At 46.1% G+C, this 18,827-nt stretch overlaps 1 protein-coding gene across 2 annotated transcripts in view; it reads right to left on the bottom strand.

The window, feature by feature from the left end:
* Nucleotides 1-8,887: 8,887 nt before the first annotated feature.
* Nucleotides 8,888-18,827, bottom strand: part of LOC140425431 (transcription factor E2F3-like) — a 102,618-nt gene continuing 92,678 nt past the window's right edge. Inside the window, exons 7-8 of one of the 2 annotated variants that reach the window (XR_011947855.1) lie at nucleotides 13,684-14,006; nucleotides 8,888-12,398 (exon numbers count right to left, since the gene is read on the bottom strand). Coding sequence is in view for 1 of the 2 variants with exons in the window: in XM_072509702.1 (XP_072365803.1) it covers nucleotides 13,741-14,006 (266 nt within the window). In the remaining variant the exon portion in view is untranslated. Of the gene's footprint in view, nucleotides 14,007-18,827 lie in introns of both variants that reach the window. The other variant, XM_072509702.1, reaches the window with a different exon arrangement.

Below are 18,827 nucleotides of genomic sequence, written 5' to 3'. Positions count from 1 at the left end.
AATCCTTGGTCTCTACTGCTCGTATGAAGTGGCCACATCAAATTTCTCATTGAGATATCTTCACGGTTTTCATCCAAGCCTTTGCACCAAGTGACTTTGCAACCTTAGTGATTTCAATCTCTCTCACCATGCCCTCTATCCTCCAAGTTCTTTCCTCTCCTTCCCTCCATATAAACTCACCTGTTCATATTCAGTCACCCTCTGCACCTCACTTGTACGTAGTCTCTCCATTCACATCACATCAATCACAATTAAGGTCATTTCTGATCACTTCCCTGTATCCATCTCCACTCACATTCTCCTTCCCTCTCATAATCCACTTCTTTGTGTCTGCCTTTGGAAAAATCTTTCCATCAAGTTACATCATTTTCAAATTCTCATCATTGAATATGCATGGAACATGACATTTACCTGGTTACCAATTTGTGAAGGCATACCTCATCTCCATCTTTAGTCCTTGTACACTTACCTTGTGCTTAGTGTTGGGCGGCATGGTGGCACAGTGATTAGCACTGCTGCCTCACAGTGTGAGGGACCCGAGTTAGATTCTAACCTTGGATGACTGTCCTTGTGGAATTTCCTCCGGGTGTTCCGGTTTCCTCCCACAGTCCAACGGTGTGTAGCTTAGGTGGTTTGGTGATGCTAAAATTTCCCCTCCGTGTCCAAAGATGTGTCGGTTAGGCTGCAGGATTGTCGGGATAGGACGGGGAAGAGGACCTCGGGAGGGTGCTCTTTCGGAGGGTGGGTGTAGACTCGATGGGCCATAGATCCTCCTCTGCATTGTAGGGATCTGTGATTCGATGATACCCAATAAAGCCCTGGTCATTTTCCTTGGTAGTCATCTCCATTCCCTCAATTCCAAGGGATGCAGACTTGAGTGTTTATGGTGGATTTCACTAATCATCAGATCTGTTTGGACCACAAAGTACTATTGAGCCCTGTTGTGTAAACTGCTCGCTATTCTAGTGTAATGGGATGCAAAATTAATCCGTTTACTCTTCTCCATCTCAAACCACTCTCCCTGGTGTCTTCCACCCTCACGTCTAACAAGAAGCCCATGGACTTATCACTAAGTTTGAGACCCTCTATTCAACTGCCTTTGCCACTTCCCTCCCTTCACCTTGCCGAGACCAACTGCCCACACAATCTCTTATTCCCTTGATCATATTTCCTCTAAACTGCTGATCACTCAACTTTCCTTGATATTGACAGTGATTCCCCCATTAATGTACCGCCTCCCTCCCATCCGAATATGCCATTATCGTCTTACTTAAAAAGAAATCCTTGAAACCTCTATTGTTGCACTTGATCACATCTGCGACCATCCTTTCCTTTCCAAACGTCTTGAACATAGTCACTCCCAAATTTGTGCCCATCTTCCTGTTCAACTCCATGTAGTTTCCACTTCTGTCAAACACAAACAACTTTTATCAAGTTCACAAATGACATCCTGTTATTATGACGGTGGTAAACTATTCCCCTTCATCCTTCTCACCTGTCTGGGCCTTACGACAATTGACCACACAATCCTCTTCCAAAAGCTCTCCTTGTCCAACTGGGTGGGTCTGCTTTATCCAGCTCCATTCCTATATTTCTAGTCAGTCAGAGAAACAATTGCAATCATTCGTTTTCCCTCTCCCCAGTCGCACAGTTATCTCTGGTGTCCTCCAAGGATCTGTCCTTCTCCCATTTCTATCTACATTCCGCCATTCAGTGACATTACCGAAAAACACCAGAGTTTCCACGTGTATACAAACTATGTACAGCACTACCACCTCTCGAAATTTCCACTATCCGCAATGACACACTTTTTATGACATCCAGTATTAAATAAGCAGAAATTCCCCCAATTAAATATTGGCAAGAGCAAAGTCACTGCCTTCAGCCCTTGCCACAAACTTTGCTCCCTACCCACCAACTTCACTTCTCCTCCCGACGGCCATTGGCTGAAGTTGAACAAGATTGTACACAAGCTTGTTGCCCATTTGACGACAAGCTTTTGACCTCATATTCTGTCCACTGCCAAGACGGCCAACTCACCTCAGTAACACGGCCTGGCGTTTTTGGGCAATTCAGTAAGTACACCAGTGTAAAGGCACTGCTGCTTGCAGGCACAGTGGGTCCTGAAGGAATTTTAATCAGCTGCTCACACCTTGTACAAGTGCAAATTAGTTTTGTGGTGTGATTATGGATGCAGATGTTAACAATTAGGCAACACACTTAATTAAGTTGCAGTTTAAAAAAAATAGAACCTTTGGTTACTTGGATTTTTAGTGTTACTGTTGACCTCGTAGAGGGCAAACTGAATTGTGACCAACAAGTCTGCTATGGGTGGTGGGACTTGCAAATCCACAGAAGAGGTTAAAAATGCAACAATCTGCATGATATTATGTAGGTTTTCTTTTTTTTTAATAAATTCTTTCATGGGAACTTGGTGTAATTGGCAAGGCCAACATTTGTTGCCATAGAATCCTTGCAGTGCAGAAGATGGCCATTCGGCCCATCGAATCGACACCACCCCTCCGAAAGAGCACTCTACCACCCTATCCCCATGACTCCACACATTGCTCATGGCCAATCCGCCTAACCTGCACATTTTTGGATTGTCCCCAATTGCCTCTAAGTTGATGGTGATCCACCTTATTGAACTGCTGTAGTTACACCCACAGTGCCAGCAGTTTGGTACAGTTGAGTGTCTTGCTTGGCCATTTCAGAGGGCAGTGAAGAACCAACCTACATTGCTGTGGATCTGAATTCACAAGTTTAGGGCGAGGCTGTGGCATAGTAGTATCACTGGACTAGTAATCGAGTGACCCAGAGCAAGATCTGGTACCTGGAGCGGCGCAGTGGCACAGCAGTTAGCACGGCTGCCTCACAGCTCCAGGGTCCCCAGTTCAATTCCGGCCTCAGATGACCGTCTGTGTGGAGTTCATACTTTCTCCGTGTCTGTATGGGTTTCCTCCCACAGTCCAAAGATGTGTAGGTTAGGTGGATTCAGGGCAACACAGTGACACAATGATTAGTACTGCAGCCTCACGACACCGAGGTCCCAGGTTCGAGGTTCGATCCCAGCTCTGGGTCACTGTCTATGTGGAGTTTGCACATTCTCCCCATGTTTGCGTGGGTTTCGCCCCCACAACCCAAAGATGTGCAGGTTAGGCGGATTGGCCACGCTAAATTGCCCCTTAATTGGAAAAAATGAATTGGGCACTCAAGGTTAGGTGGATTGGCCATGATTAATTGCCCTAGTGTCCAAAAGGTTGGTGGGGTTACGGGGATAGGGTAGAGGCGTGGGCTTAAGTAGGGTGTTCTTTCCAAGGGCCTGTGCAGACTCGATGGGCCGAGTGGCCTCCCTCTGCACTAAGTTCTACGATTCTATGAAATTTCGCCACGGCAGATGGTGAAATGATTGCCATAAAAAGCCATCTTGTTCACTAATGTCCTTTCGGAAGAAAATCTGCCATCTCTACCTGGTAAAATAAAATGTAGGCTTGATCAAGCAAAGGCGGAAGATTTTCTTTCATGAAAGACATGAGCAAACCAGTTGGGTTATGACAATCAATGGTAGTCGAGACTAGCTTTTGATTCCAAACATTAGCCTGGGCCTTTGGATTACTAATAGTCCAGTAGTTATGTATTGGACAACAAGTGTAATTTAGGCCTATAAACTGCACCATGTACTTACTCTGCCCTGCTCAGTAGGAGGTATTAAAAACAACAATGAGTCAGGCATAACTCGTGTCTTCTTACATAAATTTTTCATTTAAAAAAAAAAAATGTAAAGTGCCCAATTACATTTTTCCAATTAACGGTCAATTTAGCGTGACCAATCCACCTACCCTGCACATCTTTTGGGTTATGGGTGCAAATCTCACGCAAACACAGGGAGAATGTACAAACTCCGCACAGACACGGGCTTGAAAGTGAATCCGCGGAAAGCGACGGGTCCCGACGGAGTCCCTGGGCGAGCACTCAGAGCCTGCGCAGACCAGCTGGCGTGTGTATTCGCAGATACCTTCACCACCTCACTCCGCCGCTCTGAGGTTCCCACCTCTTTCAAGAAGACTACCATAATACCAGTACCAAAGAAGAACAAGGTAGCCTGCCTCAACGAATACCAACCAGTGGCCCTGACGTCCGTTATCATGGAATGCTTTGACGGGCTAGTCATGAGGCGGATGACTGCCAGCCTCCCAGACGGTCTCGATCCACTGCAGTTCGCCTATCACCTCAACCATCCACACATCTCCCTGGCTCTACAATCAACACTCGAACACCTCGGCAAAAAGGACACCTATGTAAGACTGCCGTTCATCGACCATTATCCCAACAAGACTAATAACCAAACTCTGCAATCTTGGACTTGACCCCTCCCTGTGCAGTGGATCCTCGACTTCCTCACCAACAGACCGCAATCTGTCTGGATAAGCAACAGCACCTCCTCCACAATAGTCCTCAACACCGGGGCCCCGCAAGGATGTGTGCTCAGTCCTCTACTGTACTCCCTATACACACATGACTGTGTGGCAAAGTTTAACTCCCAACTCAATCTATAGGTTTGCGGATGATACAACTTGGTGCGCCGTATCTCAAACAACGACGAATCAGACTGCAGGAGGGAGATAAATCACTTGGTTGCATGGTGTACCGAAAACAACCTCTCGCTAAATGTTGGAAAGACCAAGGAACTGATCATCGACTTCAGGAAGCGTAGCACAGCACACACTCCCGTCTGCATCAATGGCACCGAAGTGGAGATGGTCGATGGCTTCCTGGAGGTCACTATCACCAACAATCTGCCCTGGTCCACTCAACAGTCAGGAAAGCCCAACAACGTCTCTACTTCTCACAGAAACTGAAGAAATTTGGCATGTCTGCATCAACTCTCACAAACTTCTACAGATGTGCCATAGAGCGCATCCTATCCGGCTGCATCACAGCTTGGTATGGCAACTGCTCGGTCCAAGATCGCAAGAAACTGCAGAGTGTGGTGAACTCAGTCCAGCGCATCACATAAGCTTGCCACCCCCACATTGATTCGGTATACACCTCCCGCTGCCTCAGGAAGGCAGACAGCATTGTCAGAGACCCCTCACACCCAGGCATTACCTTAGTCCAGACCCTTCCATCAGGCAGAAGGTACAGAAGTCTGAAGACCCGCACATTCAGACATAGGAACAGCTTCTTCCCCACAGCTACTGAACTCCTCAACAACTCTCCCTCGGACTGATCTGTTCCCTGTAAGAACCCAATTCACGATGCCCTATGCTGCTCTTGCTCATGTATTTGCTTTGTTTGGGCCCTTCTTCCGCACTGTAACTAATCACTTTTTGTCAATGTACCATTTGTCAAAGTTCTCCGTTGATTATTCTTTTGTCTACTATGAACGTACTGTGTACGTTCCCTCGGCCGCAGAAAAATACTTTTCACTGTACTTCAGTACATGTGACAAGAAATCAAATCAATCAATCAATGTGACCCAGAGCCGGGGTCGAACCTGGGACCTCGGTGCCGTGAGGCAGCAGTGCTAGCCACTGTGTCGCCATGCTGCCCATAAATTTTATTCATCATGGGTGGCATGGTGGCACAGTATTTAGCATTGCTGCCAGAGACCTGGGTAAGATTCCGGCCTTGGGCAACTGTCTGATTGGAGTTTCCTCCAGGTGCTCCATTTTCCTCCCACAGTCGAAAGATGTGGTCAGGTGAATTGGCCATGCTAAATTGCCCCTTAGCCTCTAAAGATGTGCAGGTTAGGTGTGCAGTTCAGTCATGGTATAGATAAACCATGAAGCTGAGAAACGAGGCATTTAGGACTATCTGCCTGGGCTTCAAGTGGCCTAATTGCTGCAGCTTCATTGTATTCAGGCTCTTGCTGATATGCCTGCTATAAACGTCTCTAATTACTGGGCTCATTTTGCCCAGTGTGATGAATGGATAAAAAAATATTTAATCCAAGATTAAAATACAGGAAGATACATTATTTAAATTCAAATATTTTATTTACACTTGCATTTAAACATTAGAAATTCAAGGGAAGCTTTTCCCACAAAGCTTGAAAGTTTAACATTATTTAAGGTACCATCACAATTTAGAACTATGCTGGCACTTCACAAGTTTAACGTGTTTTGCACACTTCTCTCATATACACTATGTACACTTTTTAAACAGGCATCCAGTTCTCGGGTTAAATAGTATCTTTAAAAAAAAACTAGTTACAAATGCAGGTGACAAAACCTTTACAAGTCTTTACAAAGTTTGATGGCAGTGTCCATTTAAGTTTGGAAAAGCCAAGAAAATACACTGGCGCCTAAACATGTTATACAAAAAGGCAGGACAGCAAAGACAAGTCAAAGATTGCAACGTCTCTTTAAATAGATCATAGATTCTTTTTTTCATAATTTATTAACCAGAGCCAGCACAGTACTAAACAGTACCATATGTATTGTTCAACTCCTTTACACACAGTCCTCATCCAACACTCTGATCTTCCAGTACATATTTACACAGCTAGGGGGAAAAAAAGGCATGGATTCTGAATGCACAACTTCAAGTAGCAACAGACTGAAAACCCAGCCAATGAGGTACCAAGGGTCTGGATGCTTCCCTGTTGAAATGAGCATTTCATAACTGTGTTGGAATCCAAAATGGGTTTGTACAGAAATGTGAAGTTTAAATTTTATTCACGATGATGATGTATAAATAGGCCTTTTGATTTGCACAGAGAAAAAGGGAAACAAACAACATTGGTATCCTGCGCCCAAGTACATAGTCTTACAACAACAAAATTGTTGTACAAAATGTGCAGGACTGGAGTACCTCTAGTCATTGTGACAGCAGAATGTGTTTGTAAATAGCAGGTTCAACAGGCGCTGGCCAGAAGCGCTCACAACTGCCACTCTGAGATTACAAGCAACCAATACCTCCCCTCCTCCTGAAGCATGGGCACTAGTAGAGTGAAATAATTAGAATCTGAGGGTAGCTTTCGTGCTGAAGCACTGGGCAACTATGCAGAAAGTGTGGGCTGAAGTCTCAGCCAAGATATCAATGAAGCATGCTTGTTGATGGGATGGAGACCACGAATGTAAATAATTGGCAGATTAAGATTGCACTCATAAAAAGTCTTTTTTGTGACCTTCAACTGGTTGTGAGATACTACGTGTGCACGTACATGTGTGTGCCAACCAAAATATATGTGTAGGATGGGTAGGGGTTGGGAAATGGTGATATTTGGTGAAGTTGTATAAAGTCCAGGAGTCACGAGAAAGCAATCCATGTATTCACTGTCCAACGTTCAGTTCAGTTATTGGGGTACAAATATATTTGCGTGCTTTCACCAGTAGGAATCTATATATGATTAAAATTGACAAATGCGGAAAGGATTAGAGGACACTTCTGTTCTGCATCCAGTGGTAGCTATGACATATCAACTTTCTTTGATCAGGGACTTCCGGTGGCGGCTATGGAGGAGTAAGTCGCACATTTGGTGGCTCCCGCTCTGGTCGGACTTTTGGACCTTTCCCCCACCGGACTTGAATTGTAAAACGGATGTTAGTGGCAATTGTTTACTGAATTCCCACTTCGGTGCATGGAGAGAAGGACTAGAAGTGTTCGTAAGGGTAGAAACAAAAAGACAGAGAAGGCTTGGGCTGCAGCTGCAACAGAAGACTATCTGGCGGAGGTTCGGACCTCAGGCTGTCGACCCAGCAGTCTATGGAGCAGCTGATGCAAGTCATTCAGGAAGGCTTTGCTACACAGAAACGGGACTGTTTGGACCCGATAAGAGAGTCGATTGAGCGGTTGGAGCATAGATTGGTCGCCCAAGATCGGGCGGGGCGATCCAGAAGTTGGAGAAGGCGCTGGCTGAGCAGGAGGAACATCAGACTGCGGTGGAGCTGGAGGTGGTGATGCTGAGGGACCAGCAGAAGAAGCTCCTGGAGAAGGTGGAGGACCTTGAAAATAGGTCCCGCCGGCAGTACCTAAGAATCGTCAGGCTACCGGAGGGGTCCGAAGGAACGGACGCTGGGGCATACATTGCAGACATGTTTGTGAAGCTGCTGGGGAATGGGGCATTCTCCCGGACCTTGGAAGTGGATAGGGCTCACAGAGCACTCGCGAGGAAGCTCACGGACGCGCAGTGGAGGGTGTGCATATGTTTGGTTTAGTAAAGGGGTTGGGTTACAGGGTGTTGTTACTAAGGGGGGGGGGGCGAATGTTCTGCTGACGAGGGAGGGACTTGAGCTGAGGAACAGAGAGGAGGTTGGGGGCTGCCTGGGGATGGACCGGTGGGGGCGCGGAGCACGGAGCATGAGCTGGAGGCGGGCCTAAAAAAGGGGATGGCTAACCGGCGGAGGAGGGGGGCAATGAGCTCATTCAAGGCTGATCACCGGGAATGTTCGAGGGTTAAATGGGCCAGTCAAAAGGGCACGTGTGTTCGCGCATCTTAGGGGATTGAAGGCGGACACGGTAATGTTACAGGAGACGCACCTTAGAGTAACGGACCAGGTTAGACTGAGGAAAGGCTGGCTCAGTCAGGTCTTTCCCTCGCGATTAGATTCGAAGACTAGAGGGGTCGCGATCCTGATCAATAAGCGGGTGGTGTTTGAGGCGGGTAGAATAGTCTCGGACGGGGGCGGTCGGTATATTATGGTCAGTGGGAAGCTAGAGGGGGCAGGTGGTATTAGTAAATGTATATGCACCAAATTGGGATGATGTGGAGTTTATAAAGAGGATGCTGGGGAAGATACCGGACCTGGACTCGCACAGGTTAGTCATGGGAGGGAACTTCAACACTGTTATGGACCCTGGCTTGGGTCGGTCAAGCTCGAGAACAGGCAGGGTGCCAGCAGTGGCAAAGGAACTAAGAGGGTTCATGGAACTGATTGGGGGGGGGGGGGGGGGGGGGGGGGGGGGAGATCCATGGAGATTTGGGCAGCCGAGGGTGAAGGAGTTCTCCTACTCACACGTGCATAAAGTGTACTCCAGGATTGATTTCTTTATTTTGAGCAGGGCCTTTCTGGCTGGGGTGATGGACACGGGGTACTCGGCGATCACAATCTCAGACCATGCTCCGCACTGGGTTGACCAGCAGGTTAGTAAAGACAGTAACCAGTGCCCGCACTGGAGGTTAGATTCTTAAGCGGGACAAGAACCCGGTGCTGTGTGAGTCCTACAGGCCGATCCCCCTGTTAAATGTGGGTGCCAAGTTGCTGGCCAAACTCTTGTCCTCCATGATTGAGGATTGTGTTCCGGACTTTATTGGGGAGGACCAGATGGGGTTTCTTAAGGGCAGGCAGTTGGTGGCTGTTAAATGTGATCATGATGCCCCCGGAATGTAGGGAGGTGGAGTTAGTGAGCGCAATGGATGCAGAAAAGGCTTTTGATCGGGTAGAATGGGATTATCTGTGGGAGGTACTGGGACGATTCGGATTCGGACAGGGCTTTATTGACTGGGTCAGGTTGCTGTATCAGGCTCATGTAGCAAGTGTACGGACGAATAGGACTACATCGGACTATTTTAGACTGCACCGGGGGAGGAGACAGGGATGCCCCCTCTCCCCACTGTTGTTTGCGCTGGCTATAGGCTATTGGCAATTGCTCTGAGAGCCTCGAGGGGCTGGAGAGGACTGGTCCTTTGGGGGGGTCGGGGAGGGGGTGGAGCCCAGGGTTTCGCTGTGTGGATGACCTGCTTCTGTACGTTTCGGACCCAATAGAAGGGATGGAAGAAATCATGAGGGCTTATCGGGAATTTGGCCGGTTTTCGGGGTATAAGCTTAATATGTGAAAGAGTGAGATGTTTGTGGTCCAGGCGAGGGGACAGGAGAGGCGACTGGGAGAGCTGCCGTTTAGGTTAGTAAAGGGAAGCTTTAGGTACCTAGGTATTTAAGTGGCGCAAGAATAGGGCCAGCTGCATAAATTGAACCTGGCCCGGCTGGTGAGACCAAATGAAGGACGGTTTTCGCAGATGTGACGCGCTTCCGTTGTCTCTGGCTGGGAGGGTGCAGACGGTGAAGATGACGGCCCTCCAGAGATTCCTATTTGTATTTCAGTGTCTCCCCATTTTTATTCCGGGGTCCTTTTTTAAGCGGGTCAACAGTGATCATGGGCTTTGTCTGGGCGGGCAAGACCCCGCGAGTAAGAAAGGTAATGCTTGAGCAGAGTCGGGGAGAGGGCGGGCTGGTGCTGCCAAATTTTAGCAATGATTACTGGGCGGATAATATAGCCATGATCAGGAAGTTAGTGGTGGGGGAGGGGTCGGCATGGGTGCACATGGAGGCGGCTTCATGTAAGGGCACCAGTCTGGGGTCGTTGGTAACTGTGCCTCCACCGTTCCCGCCGGCAGGTACTCCACCAGTCCAGTGGTGGTGGCGGCCCTGAGAGTCTGGGGGCAATGGAGGAGACATGTGGCAGCAGTGGGAGCATCGGTCTGAGCCCCAATCTGTGATAATCACCGGTTCGCCCTGGGGCGTATGGACGGGGGGTTCCGGTTATGGCGGAGAGCGGGATTGAGAGGATGGGGGATATGTTTATAGAGGGGAGCTTTCAGAGTTTGAGGGCGCTGGAGCAGAAGTTTGGGTTGGCGAGGGGAAACAAATTCAGGTATCTGCAGGTGCGGGACTTCCTACGTAAACAGGTGTCAACCTTCCTGCTCCTACCACTAAGGAGGATTCAGGACAGGGTAGTTTCCAGAGGGTGGGTAGGAGCGGAGAGCGTCTCGGACATTTACAAGGAACTTATGGCGTCAGAGGAGACGCAGACCGAGGAGCTGAAGTGCAAGTGGGAGGAGGAGCTGGGAGGTGAGATGGAGGATGGTCGATGGGCGGACGTGTTGAGTACAGTCAATGCGTCCGCAACATGTGCCAGGCTCAGCCTGATACAATTTAAGGTTGTTCACCGGGCTCACATGACAGTAGACCGGATGAGCAGATTCTTTGGGGTTGAGGACAGGTGCACAAAATGTGCGGGAGGACCGGCGAACCATGTCCACATGTTTTGGACATGTCCAAAGCTTAGGGGATTTTGGCTGGGGTTTGCGAACGCCATGTCCACGGTGTTAAAGACAAGGGTGGCGCTGAATCCAGAGGTGGCGATATTCGGGGTGTCAGAAGACCCGGGAATCCAGGAGGAGAAAGAGCCAGATGTTCTGGCCTTTGCTTCCCTGGTAGCCCGGAGTCGGATACTATTAGCTTGGAGGGACTCAAAGCCCCGAAGTCGGAGACCTGGCTATCGGACATGGCTAGCTTTCTCTGTTTGGAGAAAATCAAGTTTGCCTTGAGAGGGTCACTGTTAGGGTTCACCCGGAGGTGGCAACCATTCGTCGACCTCTTTGCGGGAAATTAATCGTCAGCAGACCCCGGGGGGGGGGGGGGGGGGGGGGGTAGTTTAGATTAGAGTAGGAGGTCAATAAGGGCGGGACCGGTACAAGAGGCACATGGCTTTTGCACTATTTTTATGGTTTCATGTATATTATTTAGTTTGTTGACGTTACTCTACTGAAAATACCTCAATAAAATGTTTATTTTTTAAAAAAACTTTCTTTGATCATTGCATTAACCGATAGACTCAAAGCTGATCACAATCTGAGATTACCAAACAATGGTTCTTCAACAGTCTTTTAAAAATTAGTAACTTAGCTATTTGGTTACTACGTTTCTATCATCATTCAGTGTTTTTGGACAAGCCATTCCAAAGTGGTGATCCTTCAGAGTGCTTTGGATGAGAAACAGAGAGAGCGAGAGAGAGAGAGAGAGAGGCCACAAAAGAATCAACTTATGGAGGCTGGCTCCTTGAACAAAATGTCAACGCAATACCTCATCAATTCTAACATTCTTTGCAACCAATTCAAGCTTGCTGCAACTGATTAAAATTAACTGCCAGAAGAAATGAAAGCTAAACCCAGGGGAAAAAAAATCAGCTCCTGCAAGAAGGGCAGGTGTCAACCAATCTCGTCACTTGTATAAACGCACTTTCCAGAATTGGACAGAATCAGATGCAGGAACCCTGGCCGATTCCTTAACTCACCAAACCAGTGGCATGGGACTCTTGCATCATTGACCACGACAAGACTTCACAGGTTAAAAAAGAAAGAGCACACACTCACTCGTTACATCAGCCTCCATCACCTTTTTTAATCAACTTGCACAAACAAAAGATTTCACAACATGACAAAAATCCGCATGTCCTATTTGAAGGCACCTACTCACATGAAAGTTAATTCATGCATTGATGTCTGCCGGGCTCCAACATCGCATCTAACTTGCGATTATACACCTCGAGTTCAAGGATATGCACCTATTGGACCATAAAGGGACATCAAAATGGATTTCAATCCCGTACTTGCAAATCTCAGTCGATTTCTCTCATCCCTCGGCAAGGATGTTGTAGCCAACTTTACAGCTGCCCTAGTGACAATAGCCAAGGCACCTAATTAGTCTTGATGGCTCAGTTAAATGTCAGGCAGTGTACTTAACAAGCATGCTAATAAAAGGGTGGGGGGTTGTTTTCACATGCTATCGCCACCCCTTACACCCTCCAGCTCGGTTTATCAGGAATTTAATTGCATGTATCTGCATTAATTGCATTGATCTTTAATTAGAATTATAATGCTGGGAAATGTAGCATTTTCAACCACCATTGTTTGGACCAACTCCCTCCCACTCTCTAAAGACATTTCAGGGAACTATATGCTGTGAATCCGTTCAATAGGTGATGGTGTTAATTACACAACCTTACTGAATGCACAATGCTGTGACAATGGTTACATAAATCTCTGGTCCAAATTAATCCAAGGCTAAAAGAGTATTAGCTAATCCTCAGCATCTCCCATAATAGGTCAGGTGTTGTCAGATTGTATATTAGGCCAGTTGTCCCTCACTTCACAATCTGAGATACAGCAGCAGTAGAATGTAAATTATCCCCCACAAACTGAGTCCCCCACGGCAATAAGCAGCAGAGGAACACTGCCCCACAGTACGGAGCAGCAGCTAGAATTAACCTAGCACCTAATTCATTCACAGCAATAATGGAAGAAAGGGGCAGAAATGAAAATGCATGGGAAAACCCAGCTGCAGTTACTAACTTGGTTGTTGTTGCAAAGACACTGAATTTGCTTGTTTTTTTTAAATAAATAATGTCTTTATTGCAAACAAGAAAACATATTGGCAATTATTTTTGAACTTTGATTTGCACCCTTCATAAGCTTCTCACTCACTCAACATAAAATCAAACTCATCAACACGTACTGAAACCCGCCACATGACAAAACAAGGCTGGTCAGTATAGCCGCAGCCTATTCTCAGGCAAGACCAAATGCAACACTATTACACATCTCAGGCTATCGAGAGAATTCCCACAGCTGCTCAACTCGCCTCAGACGACCATGGTCAAAAAGGTTTCCTGGCCTTGAAGTAACTTGAAGAGTGAATACCTACATTGTGCATGCCAAAAGCCACTTTAAAAACTCCATTATTAGATGGGTATGGTAATCAATAGTGAAGTTTCATTTCATGCTAATACATAATTTAGATAAAATACCAGCACAAAACATCTCAATCGCCGGTAGCCAAGATAAGACTGTAGACCGTTCGGGTCAACAAAACTGGCTGTGGTTTTACTGGCAAAATGTTCCATTACTATTCCTGTAACTGATACAGACTTTCCGCATCACTCACCAGCTTCCAAACTTACATTCTCTTCCTGGATCCATCACTGGCAGCAGATATTCAATACTTCAAAAAGGAACACTTAATTGGTCATGTAAAAATCTTCCAGTGGGAAAAGCGCATCAACATCACAATCAAACAGATCACTGATTCCTGCTTTATCACCAATGCTCAGTATGTACTCTTCCTGAGCAACCGACGGAGACAGATTTACAAACAGTCCTTCCTCTTCCATGGGCAGCAAAATCTGATCTTCGGTTTGCTGCAGGAGGCTGTTCAGTGAGGTTAAAGGTGAAAAGTGTGAAGCTGAACTGTCACCGGGCTGAAAACTATTAGAAATGTCAAGGTCTGTGAAAAGAAAAGAACAAACGAGTCACGTGTCCCGTCACCCAGCAACCACACAACAGAATTGAAAACCAGTTCATAGAATCAAAGGATTGATACCGCACAGGAGGCCATTTGGCCCATCCATACTGGCTCCCTGCAAGAACAATCCACCAAGTATCACTCCCCCTGCCTTTTCCCCGTAGCCCTACAAATATCTCACTTTCAGACAACCATCCTATTCCCTTTGGAATCCCATGATTGAATTTGCCTCCACCATACACTCCAGCAATGCATTCTAAGTCCCAACCACTCGTGGCATAAAAAAAGATTTCCTTCATGTTTCTGTCGCTTTCTTTACCAATTACCTTAAATCTGCGCTCTCTGGTTCTTAATTATTGCACAAATGAGGACAGTTTCTCTTTGCCCACAGCATCCAATCCCATCAGGATTTTGAATACTTCTGTCAAATCACTTCTCAACCTTCTCTTCTCCAAGGACACCAGTCCTGGGGTCCTCCAATCTATCTGCATAACTGGAAGTTTCTCATCCCTGGAATCATTCTCTTGAATCTTTTCCTCACGTCGCTGATGCCTTCACATCCTTCCTAAAGTGTGGTACCCAGAACGTGATGTGATACTCCTGTGGAGGCCATACCAGCATTTATACAGGTTTATCAAAACTTCCTTGCTTTTGTGCTCTATGCCCTTACTTAGAAATCCCAGGATCCCAGGTGCTTCATTAACTGATCAGGAAGAGCAAGGGTCCCCTGGGCAACACCGCTACAAACCTTCCTCCAGTCCAAAAAACAACTGTTCATCACTGTTTCCCGTCACTCAGCCAAGTTTGTACACATGTTGCTGCTGTCCCTATTAATCCATGAACTCCAACTTTGCTCACAAGTTTTGTTGTCCGGCACTTCAAAGGCATTTTGGAAGTCCGTGTACATCACAAACTACATTACCCTCATCGACCCACTGTTACCTTATCAAAAAAACTCCATCCATTAAGTTAGTAGAACACAATTTTCCCTTAATATATCCATGCTGGGCTTTCCTTAATTAATCCACATTTTCCCAAGTAACTATTAACTTTGTGGTGGGGAAACTTTTGGAAACTGACTTCGGACAAAATTAAAGTGATTGACCTGAAAGTGCTGCGCTTACCTTTACACCCTTTTTTGAAAAACATTTGCAATTCTCCAGTCCTGTGGCACCAGCCCCAAGTCCAAGGATAACCGTAAAATTATGCGGAGTGCCTTTGTAATTTCCAGCTTCACTTTCCTCAGCATCCTTGGATGCATCACACCCAGCCTATTCAATATCTCCTCTTCCTCAATGTTAAACTAATCAAATGTATTTAGCACACAGGACTAGTTTAGCACAGTGGGCTAAATAGCTGGCTTGTAAAGCAGACCAGGGCCAGCAGCACGCACGGGTTCAATTCCCGTACCAGCCTCCCCGAACAGGTGCCGGAATGTGGCGACTAGGGGCTTTTCACACTAACTTCATTGAAGCCTACTTGTGACAATAAGCGATTGTTATTATTACAAAACCTTCCTCCCCTGCCCCCACCGGGCCATCTGTCACTTGTTCTCAAGTTTTGCTACATTTTTGTTGCAGTCTCTCCCAGCTCCCACTAATTACTGTGCCAGTTCTTCCATCCCCCCCTTATACAGTGTATAATCCAATATTTCTTTCCCTCTCCAATTCTGGAGAAGGGTCATGCAAGCGCGAAACATTAACCCCGTTTTCTCCCCCGATGAACGCTACCAGACCGGCTGAGATCTTTCAGCTTTCTACTGGTGTTTTCTTCTCGTACACTCTTTGATTCTCTCATTTGCTTTTCAGATTCCTCTCTGTACCTTCAATATTGAGCCCAATTCTCAACTGTATTATTCACCTGACATCTGTGATGTGCATTTCTTTTTGGTGTTTAATTACTCTCTACCTCCCATCATCCAAGGAGGTCTGGATTTGCTTTCCCTATCTTTCCACTTCGTTGGAATGTACCTTGATTGTACCTGAACAAGCTCTTTTGTTTTTGTTTTTAAAAGGTAGTCACAGTTACAGTTTTGCCCACCAATCTTCGCTTCCTTTGGAAGAGAATAGTTTGGACTTCTTCACCCTGTCAAGACCCACCAACCAACCAGGAGAATAAAACTCAAGTGTAACCATAATCATCAATTGCCAAATGGATCCTTTTACATCAAACCAGAATTTGTGCCCTCCTTTCACAAGGTAATGTCTCAGGTTCCAAACTGTTTTACAATCAGGACAGTGGTTAAAGCACCCAGGGAAAGGTGACGAGGGAGAAATTCAGTCACCGTCGCCAGCTCTGAAAAGTTACCCACACAGGCGAGAACGCTCAGGATTGGGCTCAACGGTGATCCCACTGTGTTTGAACCGACTGATTAGAGGGTCAAACACACCTGCATAATGGAGGTGTGTGGATTTACATCCCCTCACCAACTGAGTTTGCCTATTCATGAGGAAAACAAGGAAAGAAAATTGAAGGCGAAGGTGGACAACTTGACTTTTGCCCTCTTCTCCTAAAAACATTAACCCACGGTTGGGATACGGTTCCTTGGGCAACAGTCGTCTTCAAGCACTTTCCTAATGTCACAATACCTCATTAATGAGCCTCAGCAGAACATTCTGTTCCCATACGTATAAGTATACATATAACAGGGGCCACCATACATCAACATTTTCATGTACTTATTGAGCACGGACCTAAAGTCCTTGAGCTTCACTATGAAATAGCAAAACAAAATGAAAATTAATTTGAGGGGGAGAATTCATTTCTGTAGAAACTGTTCCTGCCACCAGAGGGAGATCAGTACTGTAAACCATACCACAGCTCTCTCTAGTGGTTAAAAGCACTATGGCAGCTTTACGCCGGAGAATTTATTGGTCAAGCAGTTTGGTACACTGGAGTCCGATAAAATCACACAGGTGGGGTTGCAATTTATTATACAAACATTTACAAATGTCATCGCTCTTTTAAAAACAAAGCTCTTGCAAAAACATTTAACACTGAGATGCCAAAGCAGTTTATATTGGAACACCACCGCAGTTTGACAGTGCCTTTTTTTGGAAAAGGAAGATGGGAAAGATTGGTGGTTTGAGCATTAGAGAGAACACTGCATTGGAAAATTAAGAAAATGTCCCAAGATTTCCGTAGACCCGAGTGGTTCAGCATCACAGCCTCAAGGCAACAATGATTTATTTAACAGAATATACAACAGACAGGCCATTCGGCACACCTAGCCCGTGCCAGCATTTATGTCGCACTTGGGCTTCCTCCCATCCTTCCTCTATCCGAAAAACACTCTATTCCTGTGCTTGCCTACCTTCCCCTAAAACTCATCTTTGCAATTCACCCCAAACACTCCCTCTGTGGCAGCAAGTTCCACATTCACACTGCTCGCTGGGTAAAGGAGATTCTTTTTGTGGTGACCAACTTACGCTGATGGTCACTAGTTATGCTTTTCTCACAGGAGGAAGCAGTGTCTGCCCATATTCTATTAAAACCTTTCATAATTCTGAAGAACGTACTAGCTCACACCTCAGCGCTCTCTTATAAAGAGAACAGCCTCAGCCTGCTCATCCTTCCATGCTGATATAAGATCATAAGACACAGGAGCAGAATTAGGCTACTCGGCCCATCGAGTCTGCTCCGCCTTGCAATCATGGCTGATATTTTTCTCATCCCCATTCTCCTGCCTTCTCCCCGTGATCCCCTGATTGATCAAGAATCTATCTATCTCGGTCTTAAAGACACTCAGTGATTTGGCCTTCACAGCCTTCTGCGGCAAAGAGTTCCACAGATTCACCACCCTCTGGCTGAAGAAATTCCTCCTCCTCTGTTTTAAAGGATCATCCCTTTAGTCTGAGATTGTGTCCTCTGATTCTAGTTTTTCATACAAGTGGAAACATCCTCTCCACGTCCACTCTATCCAGGCCACGCAGTATCCTGCAAGTTTCAATAAGATCCCCCCTCATCCTTCTAAACTCCAATGAGTACAAACCCAGAGTCATCAACCGTTCCTCATACGACAAGTTCTTCATTCCAGGGATCATTCTTGTGAACCTCCTCTGGACCCTTTCCAAGGCCAGCACATCCGTCCTTAGATATGGGGCCCAAAACTACTCACAATACTCCAAATGGGGTCTGACCAGAGCCTTATACAGCCTCAGAAGTGCATCCCTGGTCTTGCATTCTAGCCCTCTCGACATGAATGTTAACATTACATTTGCCTTCCTAACTGCTGACTGAACCTGCATGTTAACCTTAGGAGAATCATGACCAAGGACTCCCAAGTCGCTTTGTGCTTCTGATTTCCTCAGCATCTTCCCATTTAGAAAATAGTCTATGCCTCCATTTCTCCTTCCAAAGTGCATAACCTCACACTTTTCCACATTGTATTCCATTTGTCACTTCATTGCCCACTCTCCTAGCTTGTCCAAATCCTTCTGCAGCCCTATTGCTTCCTCAATACTACCTGCCCATCTACAGATCTCAATAAATAATAATCACTTATTGTCACAAGTAGGCTTCAATTAAATTACTGTAAAAAGCCCCTTGTATCATCTGCAAACTAGCAACAGTGTCTTCAGTTCCTTCCTCCAGATCATTAATGTATATTGTGAAAAGTTGTGGTCCCAGTGTTAAGCAATGGGTTAAGAGACATTGCAATTAGTTGTCTCATTTATGTTAAGTATCCATTAATTGACACTGCTTTGTAAAGGGGCTTCAGGTGGCCTCTGTCAGGTGATGTATAGTGAGAGTTTTGTGCAACGGCTGTTGGAAGCAAATAAATGTGTGTTTGTGAAAAAGGAA

The sequence above is a fragment of the Scyliorhinus torazame genome, chromosome 6 (genome assembly GCF_047496885.1).
Source record: "Scyliorhinus torazame isolate Kashiwa2021f chromosome 6, sScyTor2.1, whole genome shotgun sequence".
Classification (NCBI taxonomy): Eukaryota; Metazoa; Chordata; class Chondrichthyes; order Carcharhiniformes; family Scyliorhinidae; genus Scyliorhinus; species Scyliorhinus torazame.
Note: the sequence above shows the minus strand (reverse complement) of the source record. Positions and strands in the feature narration are given on the sequence as shown.